Source organism: Struthio camelus, chromosome Z, assembly GCF_040807025.1.
Source record: "Struthio camelus isolate bStrCam1 chromosome Z, bStrCam1.hap1, whole genome shotgun sequence".
Lineage (NCBI taxonomy): Eukaryota > Metazoa > Chordata > Aves > Struthioniformes > Struthionidae > Struthio > Struthio camelus.
The window spans coordinates 37,623,282-37,646,546 of NC_090982.1; the positions used below are offsets into that span (position 1 = coordinate 37,623,282).

The window sequence follows — 23,265 nt, forward strand, 5'->3', positions numbered from 1 at the left end:
AAAATACATCCATTTGCTCCTATGGCTAAGGTGTAGCAATTTACTTCTGTCTGGAAGTTTACTGACAAACAGGGTGTATGCAGGAGCAAGACAGAGTTAAGAATGCTGTGTCACTAGTGGTCAGAAATATGCCCATGGAGAGAGCAGTAAAGTTATAAATATGCATTGTGTATGTGTGATCACAACGGACATTTTACACTGCACTTGGGTATGCAAGAGCACATGCAACTATTCTATCCTCTACAGTATTTGATGTTTGACATGTTTTTCTGCATTTACATATACATGTGTGTGTTCATATTCTCTCCTACACACATGCACAAAGAAAGCTTTCTCTGCAACAAAGGAGGTCACAGACAAGTTATGTATATAAGCATGCACAAAACCATACAGCTTCATCAAGTTTCACCCTGAAAAAACATTTTAAACATTTAAAGAAAACATACGGATAACTGGTAAAGTTATTAATCTCAGTCATCAAAATATTGATGCTTAAAACTCAAACACAAATATTTACAGAGGGTACAAGTGGCAACATTTAAGTTTGCTATTGCTTCATATGAAACCCAAAAATTAACAGAACAGTTCAAATTATTCTGTCTAAAGTAAGAAATAAACTTTAACTTCTACTTCAGAATATTCACAGTTCGAATACCTTTTATGGAACTTTGTATTAACTTGACTACGTTAAACAATAACAAAAACCGAAAGCCAGTTACGTCAGAAAAATACGATCAATAAACATTACAATAAAACACTTAAATATTTAGAAAAGTATTAATGTAGAATAAATTACCAACATATTGCATTTTAAGAGGTTTTCCAGACAATAAGTAACTTCAGAAATATCTGAGGCAATAACAAGAGACGTGGTAACATTAAATTTATACTAAAAATATTTCAGGAAATTGTAAAAAACATGAATAGTCCAAGTGCATCTGAGTGCACCATTAAGAAACAGAGGATGCTACTTGCACCACGTACAAAATATCTTCAGGGAAGAAGTTTTCTTACCAAACCACAAAAAGCATGTTTACGGAAACTACGGTAATCTGTCGTGACACCAGGATCGTTCACAGAGGCAAAGTAGCTAGAACATTGTGTTCTTTAAACTGCCCTTATGAGAAAGTAAAGCGTTTCCATGCTTTCCTATTCAACTAGAAGGTGCACAACAACTTTCAGGACTGCTGATCAGAAGAGCCACGATTGTCAAGGTTGTGAGCAGGAAAGACAGGTATCAGAGATCAACGTAGTATTCACAGCGTAAGTCTGATTACTCCAGGTAAAAACAGATCTCTGTAGGTCGCACTCATTAAAAATCTCAGTGTTTTTCCCACTGTAATAACCTTTTCCAGTAACCAACTTCTAAACAGCAATTTTTCAGGTTTTTGTTACAACATTATTGTTTATGTTCCAGTATCTGTTTTTGTGCCTGTAGTTTTTTTTCCAAATGCACACTTTCATGGTTTATAAACATAAACATCGGAAAAGCATTGCATCATCATATTAATATCTGCTGTCACATTTGTTCCACGTTTTTGGATCATCCTCAACTCATGTTACCAATTGCACATAGCTGATCTGAGAGTGCGGTTCAGCTTTTCTGTAGTTCGAAATGTCTTTTACAGATCATTTATCTTCAACAGTTCCCAATACAGAGTGGAATACAAATGCAATGAACTTTCTACTCCTGTTCTAGCCCTTGCATTTCCTTTTCTTCTTGGAAACGGTGTCCTTAATTCCCTTTGTTAATCTAGATTTCATTCCTTTACTATCATTTTTGTCTACTTACTTTACTTAGTTTGCATGTTCTCCTATGGCTATCATTATTCTTTTAATCTAATCAGGAGGCATAAGACTGAAATATGTGCTCCATCATTCTGTGACTACCTTAGCACACAAGCTGCAATGATGATATCATTATTAAAAATGCTACAATGACAAACAACGCCTCCAATATTAATACACCTCATGTTTTAATTGCCATATACATGTATGCATGTATTTACCTCCTCCACATACAGCATCACAGTCCTCCCAGCCAGAATGAGTCCACATGAAAAGAGGTTCAGGTACTTTAGAGCTCTGATTCTCAGGAAGAGGATCCAGTGGGATTGTGTATTCATAGTGAAGGCCATAACTCTGGTCATGGAAAAGCAGCACCTGCAGGACACAGAGAATGAAGACCTACCTGCACAGCCACTGCTGAAGACAAACTGGACCTGTGACAAAATAACCTGAAGAGCGCAACAGAATGAATTAATGCTCTATAGTCCTGCAATGATGGTTTTTCTAGAAGAAATTAATGGAAGTGACCAACTCCAGATAATGGGAAAAAAGAATCTTACTTAATCTATAGGTAAAAGAGGTCTCCTTGAGAAACAGACAAACAAAATTAACCAGAAATTTAGAGGTCAACCTTCCCTATGATTTCAGTGCTCTTCAATAAGGGGGGGATCTTGTTTTGACACATATCAGATTTTAACCTATTTTAGATGGTTTGTCCAAAGAACATTTGAAGGATTCTGAATTGTGAGGTACTTCCTCATCATCACTCCTTCTCTCCTTCTGGTTTTGTCATTGGGGCTATCAACTTTCCCTTCCCTCCGCTGAAAAGCATCACAACTCCACTTCTTCACGGAGAACTTGAGGATCACAACCCTGAAAGGGTGATGAAGTGCTCTCATCAGCCAATAGGACAGAAAATGTATGATATGAATTTGTATCTCTCGACTCTAGCTGCACATCAGCCTTTTATGAAACTTGAAGTAATGTAAAGAATTTGAAACTTTTCATCCTGCCTCAACAACTTATTATTATTGGATTTATTATTGGTTATTATTATCCAATAATTGGATAATAGTATTATTACTGGATTTAAATAGGTTTTTTTAGGAGTGGGCTGACAGATCAGCAGGTATAACTTACATAAATCTCATTATCGTAAGAAGCCTAGAAAAAAATATTAGTTACCATGCATTAATATTTGACTCAAATTGAAAAAAACAAAAAAACCCACCACCCAAAATGCAAAAAACGTATTTTCATACCAATAAATGTAAAGGTGATGTTGTGGGACCTTTGGCAGATATCTTCTCCCAGAGACCTCTCCGAACATAATGGACAGTAGTCCCAGCAATATTGAATGCTCCTGAATGCTCTATTTTCCAGTCACTATTGATTGACTGTTTTCCAGCATCTCGAAGAGCTGCAAAAATATATGAATAAAGATCAGTATAAAAGGCGTCTGTCCAGGAGCGATTTTGGCCTCCTTTAACTTCTCATTAGTATAATTTAACAGGCTGATCAAATTACATGACCCTGTTTGCAAAGATATTTGTTGATCTTAAAATGCAGGTACTTCATGTACATGTATATGTACTTAGAAACAATTTCTGGAAGGAATGATTGGCAAAAACATGTGCCTAACAAAAACTGAGGTTAATGTCAGTGTTTTAATGCCTACAGAGCCTGGCAGCCTCCAGCATGGTTCACAATTTGATCACTGAACTAATCCGATTAAGAGAAAGACAACCATTCTCTATTCCCAGAGTGGTGATTTCTATGATCCATACAAGACATACATAGGAAATACAATTGTCACAACAAACGCTTCAGGATTTGTGGAATTAGAGTAAAACCTTAAAAAATTCTGGTTCAGAATTCTTTCGCTCTAACCACTCGATTTCTTTTTTTCCCAACCTCAAAATGTGACAATGCTACCCTCATCACACCTAAATACCTATTTTACACAGACTTCCACCACATAATTTGATTTCCAGTGGGAAAAGCTAGTTCATTTTGGCTGAATCATTTCTCTTTTTGGCCTAATCAATATCCAAAAGTATAAATAAAGGCAAGTAAGGTACATTCCAAACACTGAGACTACAGTCTTTTACATTCATTTTTACAGTGAGCTCCGAATTGACTCCCTTCTTTGAAGAGAACCTGTAATTTTATTTTATTTTAGAATCATGTCTGAAATAATCATGTGAAATGAAATATACTTGAAGTCACCTTCTGGGCAAGAAGTTCTACACATTCCTCTTCATTGAAATTGCATGTTTGGCATCAGACTGTTGTAAGAGAAACTCAACAGTTCAAGCTTTGTCCAAAATTTCTTTTTTAAAGTTGTAAGTTAACGTGAGTCATTCCCGTAATCAGCTTCTCTCCTATTCATATTTATACTGTTATGTTTTGTTTCCATGGGAAACAATGGCAATAGGTCTATGGACTGGCAGAAATACAACTGCCTGAGACACCACTGATGTGTGCCACTACAGCACTGTGTTAAACGCTAAGACTATAAAATCCATCAACACTGTCAAACAGCCCCGTGCTAATAATAACCAGTCGTTTTTACAAGATTCAAAAATCGGTATTTTAGGTTTAAAGATCTTATTATTGAATGCTAACTAAGTTCCATTTAGTGGTTAAACTGTAGGGGCCAAACCCTCTCCCCAGCAGAGGAAACAGTACGAACGCACTTGAAAGTGCCGAGGTCCAGTCGGGTCATGCTGCTCAGATGGAGCGGCATCTTCTCCCTGGAGAGCAGCGGACCCTGCACAGGCTTGTCTTTAAAATGAATGTATGTATGTGCAGCAGCACGCAGGTGCGCGCGGGGGACTGCGACCCTGGCCCCAGCATTCCCACAAAACAGAAAAATGCCCGTTCCTGCACATTCTGCTCTCAGATGCCCCACTTGAGCCACAGAGTTTGGAAGAAGGAAGAAAGGGTGTCCTTGTGCTTTAAAGTTAGGCTTCGATTCAGGCAATCCAGGTTCTGTTCCTGACTCTGTCACAACCCATATGGTGAACCAGTTCACCGAGTTTCACTCCACGCCACACCACACTGACTCCCACTCCGCTTGGCTTACAGAAAAGGATGAAGCAGTAACACAATAGAGAAGGAAAACTTAGCATGCAAGTGTATCCTCTCTCATGCTATAAAACAAACTGAGCAACGCACCTAAACTCAACAGACAAATGAACAACCCTCTGCCCAAAAAGAAAAAAACCTGGCCAGTGAAACCTACTGTAATTGCCACTGAGACTAAAACTTCACTGCTAAAACAAAGGAGCTAACTCCACACACGAGCATTTTTGCCGAGCATGAAACAACCATCATCACAATGACAGTTAAGTGATGGCGATGAGCATAGCGTATCATTTTTTAATCACTGTACCAGGGATAGACAACTCTCTAATTTCAATGAAGTGCTACGGGCTGCACAGCCACAGAGCTGCGACATTATACACGGGCAGCTACTGCACCTTCCACTCCCAGATCCCTGTCCTGATTTGTCTCTCCTCTTGTGTGAAGACTACTCAAAAAAGGCAGTGCTGTTTTAACTGTGTAATTTTGGTAAAGTTGAAATTGCCACACTTTCTAGAGAGGTTAAACCTTTATTAGCTTACAATGAAAATTTTTAAATATAAAAAATATCTGAAATTCAATTCTCGATCAGAGTACTTTGCATGAGACCTCTTTTCAATGGAAGTCATTGCTTTCACTTCCATTGAGGTCATCAGGTGATCCTTTCAGGCCACCTACAGAACATTAACACCTGAGAATTAAGTAGCTAAACTCTTTAAATACTTTTGAAAAATTTCAGCTTATCATCCTACAAAGGACAAAGTTCTGTCTTGTCCTTATATATGATGCCACTGCACATCATCTGGAGCTGCATACAATTTGGCATGATGTGTTATTGTTTCTGTTCAAAAGACTGAAATTATTCTAACTTCATATTACAACCCCCTTTTCAGCCTTTATTTAAATAGGAAGACAATCTAAAGGTGTTAAAAGTGACTAACTTTACTGGTACAGTTATAGTACTGCATAGGACGCCATCGTTTAATAGTTGGCATCTTCTATTGGATATTGTATTTCTTCTATAGGGTCACGTTGTAAGTTTGATAATTAATTCCTTGCTCTTTACCCTAACGTAACTGAAGGTGAGCTTTGATATCATTTTTTGCACCAAGCTTTCCTTTAGGTGTTGCTTCTTCAGTCTTTTTCAAGTCACTGTTTTGAGGTTAAAGGTTCTGAAGTAAGAGGAGGGAAACCAAAAAGAAATGCCATTAAGGGGCTGTAAAGCAGAACGGCAAATGTTAGCATGGGCACATGTCTTCCTAAACACCAGAAAAATTTAATAATGTTTATGATATATTCCAATAATCACAAGTTTACTTCAAAATTAATCAGGGCTAGAGTTCAAGCATTTGACAGCTCTTACTAGTAAGCCCATAATAGAATGAAGGGACCTAATATAGACAAACTAACACATACGAATTTCACAGTTCTTGCTGAAGAGTCTCTTTTGCATTTACGTTTTTGTTATATTTAGAAAAATTATTTCTACTATTCACTTTTCAGTATTCCTATACATGATCAATGTTTACTAATTGGCGAGTGGGTCTTTTGGAACAACAATTCTGACAGTAGACGTATATCTTGCATTCATGCGTGAATATTAAACACACCAATGAGCAAGGAGCACAAGCCCACAAGGGCTATTTTGTTTTATAAGCAATAACTATCAAACTACAGGCCACTTCCAGAGGTCTATGCACTGGTAGGAGCAGTTGATAGCATTTCAGTACCACCTCAGCTAATTAACCCCAACTGGTCATTAATGTCCAGGAAATCTTTGTGCTAAGATCATTACTGCTATTATAATGACAACCTGAGAACAGGGAAAGCAAAAAACATGCTCTGATATGATGGGACAACAGGCCTAACTCACATTAAAAAAGAGGTTGTATTTTTTCCTCAAAAGTTCTTGCAAATAAAAACAGTCAGGTTGTGCTGCTTAATTCTTATTTTCCAGGCTAAACTAATTAATAACAGCACCGATTTGCAAGTGCCTCACCCACAGTCATATCTGTAATCTAATGGAAATCAACGATTTTTAAGACTTTGCTTAAAGGTAAATAAGTGCTATTTTTGTTTGCTATACTGCAATGCTCACACATATAATGAAATTATTTCCCATATTAACTTTAATTCAGAAACAAAGTCCTGATTTATCTGCCTATTTCTTAGTTACGTGTTTTCATTCACAGATTTGCTGACCAATTTGCACTTACTTTAACCCTTTTATTTCACAGAACTACAATACAAATTTGCTCTGTATCAAATACAATTGCACGAGAATACTAAATTAAGGGTGTATATATATATATGCATGTGTACATATATATACCCTGTCGCATAATTCTACATAGACAAGGTACATTTTTGCTAAAAAAAAAATGTGAGATGCGTGCTAACACACGTACATGCAAAAATACACTGTTAAGGTTTATGTGCATGGATAGCCCTTTGCACATGCTAAGCAGATAACCTTAACCATGCGACCCCATGTAGGTACCCATCTTTGCTCACATTTTGGATCAGACTCTGAAGTGGTTCTGATCATCCTGGTGAACAGAGCCCTCCATTTTAGTTTTAATGATTGCGAAGGAAGAGCTGGTTTACATCACTTTTCATTTTGTCTTCTCCTGCTTTCGCAAAGTGAGATTTCAATAGACATTTCCATCAGGCTTAAACACAACTTGAAGAAAACAGACTTTATTCTCAAGTCTGGATGTTTTCTGAAATGTGTTGCTCAGCTGTTGCCAGTTGTGTGGCTTTGTGCACACACACGGCGATGCTGGGGCACCTAAGCTCTTTTGATCCCCAATATTTGAGTCAACAAAAAAGAGCAATAAGGGATAGTAAAAAGACTTTGTTAACGCACTAAAATAAAACAAACAAAATGTACACATTCTTATCCAGCTGAAAAATAATTCAAACTCGCACAAGACTTTCTTGAATTTGGCAGCTTAATCTGTATTATTACAAACTGCCCTTTACCAGATGCACTGCTGACAGCTTTGAAAGATATGAACTTAATTGCAAATGCTAAAGAATACGTATTTGTTTCATCTGGATGTAAAAACTGTTTCAAAAAGTTTTACTTACTGACCATCTTATATGACCTTTTATAAATGAAAGGAGGTCAAGTTTAGTCTTGGGGGACTGCTCCCTGGTATGAGACCAGGTCGTCAACTGGCTTCCCTTGAACTCACTATAATTTTTACAATCTAAGAATTTGGTCCAAGACATTTTAAAACCATTAGCTTTATCAGAAATGAGGAATTCAAAACTTTGTATGCTTTGTTGGATCCACCTCTGCTTTCCCACACCTTCACCCTAAATATATGATACCACTTTTTGTTTTCTTTTTTTTTTTTTTTTAAACTAGGAAACATACTTCAGAAAGGAAATCAGATGAGAACACAGAACAATTATGGATCTAATACCTATAACGGATTCACAAACTACAGTCATGCAAGTGCTAAATCTCAAGCCTCCACAGGCTCTAAATCTCTGCAGCAGATTGATCATACTTTTGAGAATAATGATACAGCTAATCCACTTCTGCATTCTGATTGAAAACAAATTATTTCTCGCTCTCATTTCCAATGAGCACAGACCAAAAGATTACAGTTTTTAGGTTGTAAAATACTTTTTTAGTTTCATAGCATTAACCAACTTATTAAATCCTTATGGGTTGGACCATGTCATGCCATTATGTAACAGTGCCACAAGAACGAGCCCTCTAATCTCAAACTCCAGTGTATCTCTTACAAAACAACACTGTAAACTTCCCTTCTATATCTTACAGTAAGTTTTAAAACAGAAGACATTTGTAAAACCAGCCAACTAGAAAGAAAACTTAGCATCAGCCAAGGCATAACCTTATAGCATCGGAATCTAGGTAATACTTGAAACAACTTTCATTAGCTTACAATGAAAAGTTTTTAAGCACAAGACAATGAATCAAGTCTTTGGCCAACATAGTTTTAAGCTGATAAGGTTACAACTCCAAGTTTACTTCTTAAAAATAAATTTCAAATTCCTTCCTAAAATATGGCATTTTAGTGCTAAAATTAATTAGGTATTTACTTTAGGAAATATTCTCAAATTAAAAAAATACCTGTTCTCTCCTCTGTATTACTACAGATAATTTCTATTCATGAGTATTCTACCAAAGAAAGAAGAACCATCATCTCATATATCTTTTCTTATTATAAGTCAACTAGGGAAGATGATTAGCTAATATTTGGATAATTCACAGTCTGTAACTCTCAAATCTGTAAAGAAATCCTGACTGGAAGGGAATCTGTATCCTGGGACATCTGTGCTCCTACCTCCCAAAAGGGAGGTGAGACAAGGACAGACAGGCCTTGGCAGATCCATCAATGCAGAATGTGCAGTTGCAAGCTGTACCTTGCCTCCTTTCCCAGGAGGCCGGAGCTCCTGTTACTGGGATGTATGTTGATATATCTTAGGTAAAGAGTAAATTTGAGGTGATTAAGGAGAAATCCTCCAAAGATTTGCTTCAACAGTCCATGACGCTACTGATGTGGACTACAGTTTTATTAATGGATTAGCAGCATCATGGCAGTTTCGAGATCAGAGGGATGCTGCCTTTTACCACCAAGTAAATCCAGAGAAGGGCACTTTACTCTTACTGCCTCCATATTTGACTTATGCTGAACAAAAGGGATCAAATTTTCCATCAGTTTAAGTTATCTTCTACTTCAGAAGCCACAGCTATTATTGTAGGCGGGATTACATTGTGTTTACAGCTAGAGCCTTAATTATACAATTATATAATGAGCTATATATTATTTTAAAACCTTAATTATAAAACGTGTGTATGAAAATGAGCCAGACAGAAATATTGTTGGCCTGTACATTGATTTCTTCTGTTTTCAAGTATAGAAATTGAGAGAGCAAAACACCACCTGACAGACCATTAGCACAGCATACTATAAAAGCGAAAACAGCCCAGAAACATGGAGAATTCAATTGGCATTATATTTCACATTTTAGCTACAGTGCTGAATATGGATTCTAGGCTGAAAGATTTATGCCTTCTCTCCAAAATTTGCCATACTCTTTCATTCAGCTCAGATTTTTAGGCTTTCAGAACAGTGTGAACACTAAATCATATAAAGTTTACCTAAATAACTGTGCGCAGGTTTTTCTTCCACAACTTTAATTCTCCTTGCTCCTGCAGGTATCACCAAAGCTTCCACATAACCTGAGTAGGAGATCAAATGTCCCGAGTTAAATACAAAAAAACGGAAGAGCACCTCTAGCACTTTTTTCATTTATTCTCCTCTGTTTTGCTTTTCAAATATAATACGTTATATTTGATATGACAACGGCTTGAGGGTCCTTGCAAATCATGTCAGCTATTAGCTTTGAAACAAGCTATGTAACTGTGTTATGTGCAATATATATGCCATGATACACAATGAACAGAGCAAAGTAAAATGTAATAAGAGTTAACGGGGCTAGGGAATACACAGATGAAGTTGCCTCCAGCCAAGCACAGTTTTCTGTCATTATCCCCAGCAGATGACCACAAGAGAACGCCAACTTCACTCAGCACGAAGACCTAAATGACACAATGCTAAAAACCAAACAGTCCTCTATTGCCTTTATTTATTTATTTATTTATTTATTTATTTATGGATGGAAGGGGGGGTAAATGTTTTGTACTCCAGCTCCCTCTTGCTTTAACGTGTACAATCCCAGTTTTGAATGGCTTTAGCTTTGAAGTATACTCATCAGATATTCGGATTGCATTAAAACTGCTTTCATATAGTGTGGGATTAAGAAGTGCTATTGAGTCATTGGCCTCAAGTAAGAAGGGGTGAAAAGGCAACACAGGTGAAAAATTCTGTGCAACTACGAATGTTATCAATAAAATCAAATGTTAGGTTATTTGGGGGGACTTCAAGAAGTGGATAGTAAAACAAGGTTTTATTCTGTGTATATTACAAAATACTGAGCATCTTGTCTATAATCATGATTTTAACATGGTATCATTGCCATGCAGCATTACTTCTCTTTAATTTCCTTAAGAGCTAATAACACTCTCTACGTATTGCTGACATTCAGCTTCTGGAGAAGGAAGAGCAGTTCTGCTTGGATGGCAGTGCCACTGTATTACATACCTGCACTGAATCTTGAATAAAACCTGAAAAGCGTTTAGTTATTTATTTAAGCCTTAAAAGAAAGCTGAGACGTTGTAATTTGTATTTACAACCACCTTCTCAGTAGTTTTTGATCTGTAGTCGACATCTTTTTTCTGTGCTTAAAGTCGTCCAGACCTATCTGTGGTTTAGGATTCCTGTTCTACATTACCGCCAGCCTAAGAGAAGGCTGGACTTAAGCATCTGAAGGCTGTGCCCAGCTTTTTTTTTTTTTTTTTTTTTTTTTTTTAAAGTACTATAGTTTAGTCTGTAATGCACTGAGTTCTCTTGAACTGTCAAACATATATTGTCTGCTTCTAATTATATTATTTTGCGATAAGTGATTTACTTAATCTTGAAACACTGTATATTTTCTGAGCAACAGACTGAAAGTGTAATAACAAACAAATGCTGACAACAAATGCTCCTTCAGAGAAGACTCTTCATGGGGAAAAGGTATATAAGGCACACGATGAACATTATTAGGCTCTCAGTCCTCTGTTCTGTTAACACTATTGTACTGGAGCCAGTAAATTCAACTCAATTGAAGAACAAATCGCAGGACTCTGAAAATCTACTGTTTGTTCTGCATCAGAAAATCTATTTGCTCTTTATGATATGTTACTATAAGCATAAAAGAGCAAATAAAAAAAATATGTAAGATTGCTTCTTGAGACATTTGGCTTTATGTTCACTCACTGCCTGCTTGGTTTAACGACATTTCTGTAGGTAACAGATCATAATTTGCATATTCATTTTGAAGAACACCCAATGAATGTAAATACTCTAAAAAATATAAATGTCATTTCATGAACTTATCAAAATCAGCCTCTTCTAAGATATAATGTACTTCTTACTGCAAGATAAATTAGATAATTCATTAATTTAATATCTAATAGAAATAAAATGATTTCATAATATTTAAATTTAAAAATATTCTTGCATCTTATCTAAAATATTGAAAATATTATCAGAGTAGTTGTTAATTTTAAAAACTTCTTCTGTAGCTCTGAAACTGCAGTGAGGCACTGCATCTTTTAAGAAAGCATAGCATATTTTCCAGCGCTCAAAGTAGTCAGAACATCTAATAATTTTCCAAGTATTTGAAATAAGCAGATTTACCTGCTCCTCTGGTATGGTTAAAATCGCCTTTAATAACTTTGCATGACTTTCCATTACCATTGCACACACCACAATGATCTTCGCGAGCCAGAGACCCTAATATGCCATCACAGCCAAATTTCTGTGGAAAAAGAAAATAAAGCTTTTGAGAGGTAGCCCACGATTGTCATAAAGCTGCCGTTCCCAGTGGGCATTTCACCCTTTTGCAAGACACCTGACCAACCTGATCTAGCTTTGAAATTAGCCCTGCTCTGAATGAGGGCTAGACTAGATGATGTCCAGGGATCCTTTCCATTCTAAATTCTTCGGTGAGTTTATGTAGATTACTGTGTTCACTCTTCCTACATGGTTGGCCAACTCCAGAGCTGCTCTCTAGCTGCCCTAAGGCATTTCTGAGCCACAGCGCAACACACTCAGTGGGTCCTCCTGCTCAGAGATGGCCGCCTCTTCTGCTCAAATTATGGGAGGGTCTCCACCACCTCCATAAGGGTCAAGTGCCATCTGACGTCAAGCCAGTTATGCATCTAGTGTCTTATTTAAAATAGAACGTGAATATATCTGAAGCATGTAAATACAAACTTTGTGCTTTATGAAAAGCTAGCAACAAGCATTCAGCTTAAAACAAATAACATTTACTCAAGCACCCTCAAATTACCATGTTAAGTGTATTTCTATCGTTAAACATCACTTTCAGCTTGACAATAGAAACATTTACAGTTAATACGGTATACTGGCCTAATATGAAATAAAAACCTTTTAAAGTCTAGAAGAGTCATCAGAGTGTAATCTCGTGCACTGTATAAATGTATCTGATGAAACCAGTAAAACTTCAACTCCATTTGATAAATGGTGAAGATAGGCCAGGTTGAGGAGGAAATACAGGATTCCCATAAAAACCAGAAATCATTCTACCAGGAATTTGCTCATCTCCAAGCATGTGCGGATTGTTACTTCATGTTACACATGGCGTTTTTATTAGCGTTCTTTGAATTTAAAGGAGGAGAGAACGTTATAGATTTCTAAATAGGTATTATGTTATAAGCATGCAAAGGGCTGCATATCCAAAATGGCAGATCTTCAAAGTTTACATTCATAACTCTAAACCCGTAATCCCAAAAGTTCGTGCTCATCCGTTGTCTAAAAACACAGGTTAAAATACGGGAAGCCTTACAATTTAAATATTCAAGTTTGATAAGCACCTCTCTCCATGCATCTTGATATGCCAAGAACCCAATTTAGTCTTAACTAGGTGGGTCTGGTTTTGGGTTTATTTGTCTTTATTAGTCAGAATTCACTGAGACAAACGTGAAGAGTGGATGATAAACAAAAGACATTTTTTCAGGAAAAATGGGGTATATACCACCTTTGGGATTAAATCTGCAAATGTTACATGATAAGCAAAAGTCCCAAGAGTATACTTGTTGCATGCACTCAAGTCATTTGTGAAAAGCTTATTTTACATAGATATATGTACATGTGCAAATATACATGTTAATTTGTACAAGTTAATTTGTTAACGTTATTATAGTAATAATAGTCTCTGTGTTAACGGTTGGGTTTTTTCTCTTTTTTTAACCGAATCCAGTGTGCACAAAGAGAAGCAGATCAAGAAAAAAACAACCCTCGGGAACTTTTGTATGGAAGAGTTTCCATATGAAGCACTATAAAAGTGGCAAGAGAACTTCTATGAACCCAACCAAATCTGAGGACCATGGAATAACATGAATAGCACAAGCATTCAGATTTAATTATCTGTGATTCAGTTCCTTTGGTCCTGGTTTATTTAGATGTAAAATTTTGTATAGGCTAGATGTAAAATTTTGTACAATTCAAGGCAGAATAAAACATACATATGCACACTCCATGGCAAAATTCCCCTAACTGTTGAAAGCTGAGGCTTCCCTTAGAAGAGGAAATCAATTATAGCCATTCTTCATTCGGCCGCAATTTGTTATTATAATCATCCTCATCATCATAGACACATGTTCCCCCAGCTAAACCTTCAGTTGCTTCATGTACTGTACTGCATTTAGTGAAATGAGTTTAAAATATTTCAATACAAAAAGAGCCAGTCAGTCTTGGTCAGAGAAGCAATACATATGCATAATGAACGCACGCGCCTGCATACGTGTGTGTGCATGTATCCAGGCTCTAAAGAAGTAATTCATACCTGGCATCTACCATTTGCACAGATATCTAACCCATGCTGGCCACAAGAAGTCCCATCCATCACCTTTTCTGTTAGGAGAATGGGCTGATCCTTTCCAGTCGGAGAACAGAATAAGGCACATGGCTTTTCTGTAATAGCAATTGATGAAAGAAACACTAAATTAATAAAAAGTCATTTAATAAACGTAAAATTATTACCAAACAGATTTTTTGAACTGATGCCTGCTTATCACGTGTGGTATGAATCTATGTTAGTAGAGCAAGTTATCGTAGGAAAAGTTAAAAAAAAAAAAAAAAGAAGAAGAAAAAGAAAAAAAGCAAATATTTGATCCTTTTCTCATCTGTTTGAATAACTTAAGTTCTTTTCCCTGCTAGAATATACTTGCGCTATAAACTTGAGCCTACATAATACTCATGTCATGTTCATTGTTACAATTAAGAGTATGCACATTACAGCTGTTGGAATATTTTGGTTGTAATCTATACTTTCATTCTACTATTCTTTTGGCAGATCATAAATACTGGTTAAAAAAGAAACTTAACACTTTCCAGATTTTATAACTATGCAGGTCAAAGAGAAAAGAATTAGAAGTGAAACACTCCGAGAAGAAAAATATATGGCTTTACAAAGTCCACATTAAAAAAAAAAAAAATACACTCTTTCTAACATTGTTAGTGAGGTCAAGCAATTTTCTATGACATTTCTGAAACATTCTGCAAATCATTTATAATTTTGAAAGGAATAAAAAAGTAGTATTATCAAAAGGCTGATTTTTGTATCCCTAAGAATCCTCTTTTATAAATAATGGCATTTGCCTGACCACTGCTGAAGTAATCACAAACAAAATAAATTAAAATCTACTCTCAATGGTCAATATAAAATTACATGATTTCTTCATATCTTTACTTATTCACAAGCATACTGACTCAGAACTTCTTCCTAAATCTTCTGTAGGTTTTTGAAAGTATAATGACAATTCTGAATTTGAAATTGATTTCCCTTGGACACAATCTATGCCACTCTGACTTCGTAATGACTTCTAGGTAGGTTCCTGGAGTGTATTTCATAAATAAATTAAACAGTTCCCGGAAACAGTCTAGGGCACGGCAACGCTACTGGCGGTACAGTTAAACGGTAGAACAGCGTATGGCATGTTTTCGGCCTGCGCCATCTAGCACTAGCTGTGCCTAGGCTGGAATACGCCACCTGCAAAGGACCATTTCCAAAAAGCGGTTTGGATGTCACCACCCATTTTCAGAGCGTAGAAGAGCTGAGAAGCATGGACACAGGTCTTCTGTGCCAGCTGACTTAAGCACAAGAGAATGGCATTTAATTTGTTAAAATCGACACAGCCTCTGGGTATCTCTAGGGGACAAGTGTAAACAGATGTCATCTCCTCCGCCAACACGCGAAGCCAGTCAGAAACAAGTCATTCCCAGTTGAGAAGCGTGAGGCTCTGCCTGAGTTTGTGCGCTGCCCGCTCCCGTTATACTGCTTAAACAGTAATTGCAAAGTCACCCGGTACTTCAAGAATAGCATGTATCAGTGTTTTTTAAAGGAACGCCTTATCAAGACTTTCAACCTAAACATATTATTTTAAGGAGACTGAACTAAGAGAGACAAAACCTCAACAACACTGGGCACTTTTGTAAGTACACAAGAGTCATAACAGTCAGAATACTTGTATTTAAAGGGGTTGGGTTACCCACCTTCATTTTCACCAGTACAACTTTGTAGCTCACAGATTGTTAAGCACAATTGACATTACCTCAAAATTCTCCAGAAAAACCCTTAGAAGTTAAACAATTATGATTCTCTTTTATAATTTTTAAATAGATATTTAACCCGTCCTCAGAATAAATTCCAGATTACTCAATTGCTACAATACTATCTTGGAAAAGGCAAAGTTATCAAGTCTGTTTATGAGTCTTCCCAAAGAGTCTAGTCCTGTTCAGGTCACCCCAAGACCAATAAGTATTTGATTATATGTTAATTTTCCAAAGATCAATTCTGTATTACGAAGCATGCCATGCAAAGCAGTAACTACAGAGACAACTGTAGCCCTCACGCTTGGTAGTAAGACACTACAGGAGATCCCATTTAAAGATGAGTAATTTAGATGTGTTGCATTAGGGTCTAGTAAAGGCTAAGAGGGCAAACAATTAAGGAGTTAGGAACAATGTGTTTTTGTAATACTGGACCTCCTTAGCTGGTGTCCAGTTTTGCATCTCCTGAGGTACGCCTCAAGACAACAAGATCTCTCAGAATGCAATTAGAAGAAACCAGCCATCCATACTGCTTAACATGGGACTGGAAAGTGTCGGAGATTTTTCAGGAAATGACTGAAGTAGTCAAAGCCAGACTGAAAGCTTTTGCTCTCTTAGGATATAAACCACGCGTCTTGTGCTAGACCACAAGTTAGTAAAACAAAACCAAACTGATTCACTAGGTACTCGCCTATAAACGATTTGGAGTAAGCTCATCTTCCTCTGAACCCTAGGTAACACACAAGGCTAGTGAAAGCAGGTTCATAAGTTTTCACTTTGGCACTTAGAGAAGAGGCTTAATACAGAATATATCCCTTTTTAGCTAGACAGAATAAGTTTGTAATAATGCATTCACATCTTTCAGGATTCAGCAAAAGAAATAATTCTCTCAAAATTCATGCTTAAGGATGGCTGCTGATAATTTTTCATGCTTGAAATATAAATGGAAATAATAAACTACAATAATCTCGCACCTTAAAATGTGATAACACATACTTACAGCACTCCAATGTCCTTCCAGGCCTTTTTTTTTAATCACCAGTTGCTAATTTTTTTTCAGCTGTTTTCGTAACTTAAGTCTTTCTGTTGGATTTTTGTATAAAATATAGTATCATAATTTAGAGAAAATTCATTCAAATGGCAGCTATTCACATTCCTAGCATGAACTTGAATAGCATGTTTTGGTTTTTAGATGTCAATATTTCATGGCAACTTTATCTTTGTAGATACCATAAACGTTTGACACTACTGTTCTCTTACTTGAGTACACTCTTAAAGGCAGAATAACTAAGCAAGGCTTTCACGCTAAAATGCCAGGATTTTGCCTGCAGTAGCTGTCTGGACTTATAGAAAACTGACCTAAGTGCAAGACATGCAGTACACGTGGATTAGTGCCAAAGGCCAACGCTGGGTATCTGAAGTATCCAACTGTTAAACCCAAAGTGCTTTTCCCCTTCTTCAAAAATAAATGCACACTACAATATCCATATCGTCTTTCTGGCTGTGCAGGTAGAATAGATACACATATGCTTAAAGATGTAGCATTCCTATAGAAAGCTGTACTCATGAGTGACTTCATACTACTTTTCTGTTTATATAAGACCAAACTGATGTTAAATCTTAATTCAAATGTAGTCATTATGTATCAAGAAGGATAAATTCAACAGGAATATGAGGCAATAATTTCCAGAGCATGTGAAAATATGACCAGACTTCAGCAATGACATAAAAACAGGTTCCTAAATATCTGGGTCCCTTTATTTATTTATTTATTTATTTATTTTAAGTTTTTACCTTGTCTTTCCTTACCTTGACTAGTTTTTACCTAGTCAACGGCAATATAGGCTAGCTATAAGACATACTTGCAGATAACGACGTGGGAGATGGCTTATACTCACCATCATCAATGACAGCCTGCCACTGGTGCATGTGCTTCTGATAGGAAGATCTGACACTGAAAGCCTGGCACTGCCAGTCCCTGAAGGCAGGCACGCCAGCAGGACAAGAAGGGTTTTCACATATTCTGTACTGTATTGTGGGACCGTGACACTCTACTTCAAGGCCTGGACTAGAAAAGACAGCATAAATATAATGCTTGTTTGTGGAGGACATTTTGTCAAACTTACAGCGCAGTTTATTCGTTCTACATGTAAAGTCAGTTTAAATAGCAGAATTTTTGTTGAAACATAATATTAAGACATCATCCACTAGAAAATCAAATTTGCAAAACAAAACGTGTTTGCCTTCTTTTTGGACCAGTTACATTTCATGTAATGAGCTATAGATACTAAAATATAACGTATGCTTGGCTCCAAAGAAGCACCAGGATTAGCAGGAGTGTTCAGTAAAGAGAACTTCAACTGTGTTACTGATATAGTTGGGTGATTTTTTTTCTAGGCTGACTGAGCCAAAGGTAGTGAAGGGACGCTTCCATTAATTTAGATTTGCGGCCTCCTTTGCAGGTGTGGTGTTACAAAGTTCAGATAACATCCTTTTTTTTTTTTTTCTGGTCCATCCAGTTGTACTTGTGAGGGCTAACGAACAAAGGCAAAAGAAAAGCAGATGCAGAAAATGAGGCTAATTATGGGGAACCTTGCTTGAAGAAATGAATGAAAGTGAAATTAAGATAGTCCTAAATTCTAGAACTAGCTTTTAGGCATGCAGCCAGAAGTGGGAGGGAATATGAAAGCATTCTGCATATCTGGAAGAGATTTTTCTGTTAGACTACCTTGCTTTTGTATAACTATATTGATGTTTCTTTACACAAATTTTTCTCTTTTAATCCTTTCCTGTTATCGTTTCTTTTGCCCGAAATCTGTTGTACTATCCTTCACCTTCCTTCATTTCCCCCATTTTATTCTTTCTGCTATTTTCTGAAACTATCTATTCTACTGTATTCCCACTTCTCTTCCTATTTTTCCCTTTTCTCTCCGCGTATGTGACCTATGAAAGAGAAATAGGGTACTGAGTTATTAAGAGAAAAATATCTTTTAGCTAACTACTAAGATCTCTACAGTGAAATACTAGTTCCACTCAAGTCAGTCGTAAAAATTACCTTTACCCTCAATGGCCCAGGATTTTCATTTTCACAAGATAAGAGTTTTATAAATTTTGTTTTCAGATATTCTACATCTAAATGCCTGCAAAACTGTTAGAAAGATCTCTCCGAAAAAGTTTTAATCCCTTGACTGTCCAAATGAAAAATAAGACAGCTTTTTCCAGTAAAAAAATTGAAAGATGAGAATTATATTCTAGACACTCTCCAAGTCAAGTAAACCTGTTTTTCTTCTTCAGGTGAAGTGGGAAACAGAACCTGTACCGGTCCACTAATGTTATCCGAGCTTTTGAGAACAGCAGAAATGAGGAAAATTAGTGCTTCCATGCAGTAAAGAAAAATCATTATGGAACAGATAATCTCTTAGGAATTACACGTTCAGCTCTCATTACCCATTTACACACACATTAAAAGCTCACAACTCCTACTTGGTTGAGTGAAGCTTATATGACCCATTTTTAGGAAAAAAAAAAAAAATTCCCAAACCTAAAAGCCTTTTCTCCTACTGAATTTTTGATAAAAATGAATTGTTTATGTATATGGCAACTGTATCTTGGCAGGTTTCTGTATCTGTAAGAATGAGATTCTATTCAGAAACACAGATGAACAGCAATGGAAACCTGAACTTGTTTTTACCCAGGGCATTTGCGCTGTCGACTGCTGACTCCAGTGTTGCAAGTTCGGCTGCAAGTGCTCCAGGCGCTCCACTCCCCCTCCATGTGCTCCGCAAAAGAGGTCCGATTGATGCACTCGCCAGCCTTACACCACTAGGTCAAAATTAAGCTCTTAGGTAAATAAATCAAGACACGTACCAAACAATTCACTGCTCTAGAAGCACACCGAAAGCCCAACATAAACATTTTGTTGAACGCCCAATCCTCCTTTGAGTCAGGAATCTGTCTTCCTATGGATCCCGGTAGTTAATTTTTCTAGACTAGTAAACGTAACAGCCGGAGACCCTTCTCTAAGGCCCTGCAGGCACGTAGCATGTGCGACTCTTGTCCAGAGGCTTGAGCTCAAGTTCATTCCTAGCATAGGGTACCTACTGGAACAGCCTGCTGGAAACGATCCCTGTGCCAGACAGTCCCCTTCACTTGAGCCTGGGCACTGCCTAGGAGAGCACATTTAGGTCCAACTCAAACCCACTGCAGAGATCAATCCCCAAGTGGTCTATACAGATGATCACAACACAGCATTCAAGGCTGTTCCCTGGGCTTGTTTGGTTTACTAGCATAGACATAGCCAGCGGGAACTGCACTGGTCAAGGATTAGCCAGTGACCACTGTCGTAATATAAAGTTATAGAGTTATAGAGTTTTAGAGAAAATGAGGTTTCATTCATAATTTGTATTCAAAAAGTAGACGATGGAAGCCCGAGTAAGCTAGTCTTGAGGCTGTCAACAGAACTTCTGGCATTTATTAAAAAAAGGCCAGAGTATCAGCTCCATAATCCTACATGTATATATCATTTGCTGAAGAAACGACTGCTATTTCTCCTGTAAAAATTATCCAGTTAAAATTGCTATGTTCCATAATCTGGTACAAATCATCATACCTCTGTAGAATAGTAGTACTTTATCAACTTACGCTAACTGAAAATCGGTCCCATGTCTTATGAAATGTTAAAAACTGCAAAGCCATAAGGCTACAAAAACACAATGAACAATTAATTTCACTGACATCTGGAATTTAACATATTTCTCTTTGCACTCTGAATTATTTGAATTACTGTTATTAATGGGTACAGTGCCTGAAAAAATCTCATATTTCAAGCAAACCAAACCATGCCAATAAAGCAGTCAATAAAGACCTTTGTAACTTCTTATAATATACACTTCTGCTATTTGCAGTGTCTGTGCCAGTTTCTTGTCTGGTGAACTTAAATTTCACCTGCAGTTTCAAACTGGTCTTGACTAATCAATCTTCATTTTCTGCCTTAAAATATTGCCTTGTGATGATGGCATAATTATACCACCTTTGAAAAGTCTTCATATCAGACAGATGCATTATTATATTGGGTATGCGATCACAAACTACAGATTTTGTAGTGCATTTGGATGTTTCAAACTGAAAATGCTCATATTTATACACAGATATTCTTACAGGTACAGTAGGTAAAATGAAATTTTGTGCAGGGAGAGCATCTGCCTTATAAAGAGGCTGCAGGTTGCTTTTTATAAGTCCTCAGTTAAACAAAACAACTAAACTGGAATGAGCCTGAAATAAGACAGGCTGAGCAAATTAAATTTCCATCACTTCCTAAAGATCCTAAGAGCAGAAAAGGAGATAACAGTACTCAATCTCTGCAATCTAAAGCAAAACAAAGTAAGTGACTTGTGAAATCAGAAGCTCATCTTGGACAGACAAAGTAGATAAGAAGAATCCTTCCAAATGCACTGAGATGCTCCAGTGACATCTGCTTCATTTTTTACTGCTAGACAGACATAACATATCTCTGTAGTCTGGCATGCAGTTCAGCCAGCAGTTGTCATCAGAATCAATACCTCCTCTTACCCTCACTGCTCAGTGTGAGCCCCCTGCATTGCTTACTGCATGCTAGCTAAGCTCCACAATAAGCCAGCAATGCTACCTTCCTTGTGGACTTTTCAGGAGCCATATCACTACCATATCACTACTATCATTATGCTCCCACGAGCATCAACATAACTGTTAAGAACCAGTCCTCCGCTATGAATTGCTATTATCATGTTTTGCAAGTGAATTAACGAGGCACTAGCATTTATGTGCAAAACACACTAATTTGGATACCTAGTTGAAGATGGCTATGGTTTTATAATGGAAAATACTGGGTGGTCTTAGCAAGGGGTGTAACCCTCCTATTCCAGGCTCACAGTAAAGAAGCAGCCTCTAACAACAGACAAGAAATCAGTCACACACATTTTCAGAATCATAAGATGGCAGCAAATGTCATTGTCCTAGAGATATGAAAATGAATAAAGTCTGGGGTTTTTTTAGGTATGTAAAATAATACTACCTGAACAGTTCATTTTATGCTATTTGCAGATTTGTTTGCTTTTTTAGAGGATGAGGATGGTCCTTGGTGAATGAAATACAATTCATTGAGCACATTATCCCTGTGAGAAATTGTTGTCAGTGTAATAGCATGAAAATCCCAAGCATGCTCCAGCTCTGTTGTCTTTTTTACTTGAGTTGATTTACCTTCACTTAAAGTTATATACATACATGGCAGGGATTATTCAAACATGAACGCTTTTAAAGGACATTTAACATGAGTCCGACTTGAGGTGGCCATTCAATTTCTTTGATGGTGTATTTTTAATGATGTTTATCACTCTTTTAGGTGTGCTGATACTGAAAATATACTACATCTTTAACGACGTTTCTCCTAAAAAGTTGTATTACAAATCTGTATTGATTTTTCCCATGAGACTATTCCTACTAAAACTTAAATCATAGCAGAGGTCTTTATATCTTTGAAAACTTATGTTTCTATTTACAATAAGCAGTGCAACAACGGCATTCCATTCATAAAATAGGATACAAAAATTGAACGAGTTTGAAATAAAACAGTGTAAGCATTAAAACATCTGTGGCTTTGGCTAACAGAAAAATGTCAGTGTTTGTTGGGAAGTATACTCTTCACATCTCTTTCACGCATATATACACACATACATAAATATATATAAGTATACTGTATTATTTTAATGTAAATCAAAGGAAGCAGTAAGTTTAAACAAGTGCAAAGATCTGTTCAGCTTTTTTTCTAAAACGTAGGTGATCAGTGTAATTTATATTGCTTTGTCACTTTTGCTTTAGGAAAGCCAGCAACCTACCTTTCCAGTGTCACAGTCTGTTCCATCCATCGGTGGATCCAGTTTAGTTTTGCATTCTTTCTCATTTTCCACTTTACACCACAACCCAGTGCAAATGACATGCTGAAAAAAACAAATATACAGCTAAGAATAAAGTCAGTCTTATGCAGATGACCTTTGCATGTAATTCACTCATTTTGTCTCATGAAGTTACCAGCTCGGCGGCACTGAAGTCCATTTAAAGGCAGGTTAAACATGCACAAAAATCACAGTGGGCAAACCCTGCTTAGACTTTCATTGATCACTGACACATGGAACAA

The 23,265-nt window shown here is 36.9% G+C and overlaps 1 protein-coding gene across 1 annotated transcript in view; it reads right to left on the minus strand.

Moving 5' to 3' along the window:
- Positions 1–23,265, minus strand: part of LOC104150304 (A disintegrin and metalloproteinase with thrombospondin motifs 19) — a 152,944-nt gene that overhangs the window by 29,960 nt on the left and 99,719 nt on the right. Inside the window, exons 11-18 of the mRNA XM_068928608.1 lie at positions 22,967–23,068; positions 19,789–19,919; positions 17,996–18,165; positions 14,332–14,459; positions 12,162–12,282; positions 10,019–10,099; positions 3,051–3,208; positions 2,010–2,163 (exon numbers count right to left, since the gene is read on the minus strand). Coding sequence (XP_068784709.1) covers positions 2,010–2,163; positions 3,051–3,208; positions 10,019–10,099; positions 12,162–12,282; positions 14,332–14,459; positions 17,996–18,165; positions 19,789–19,919; positions 22,967–23,068 — 1,045 coding nt within the window. The remainder of the gene's footprint in view (positions 1–2,009; positions 2,164–3,050; positions 3,209–10,018; positions 10,100–12,161; positions 12,283–14,331; positions 14,460–17,995; positions 18,166–19,788; positions 19,920–22,966; positions 23,069–23,265) is intronic.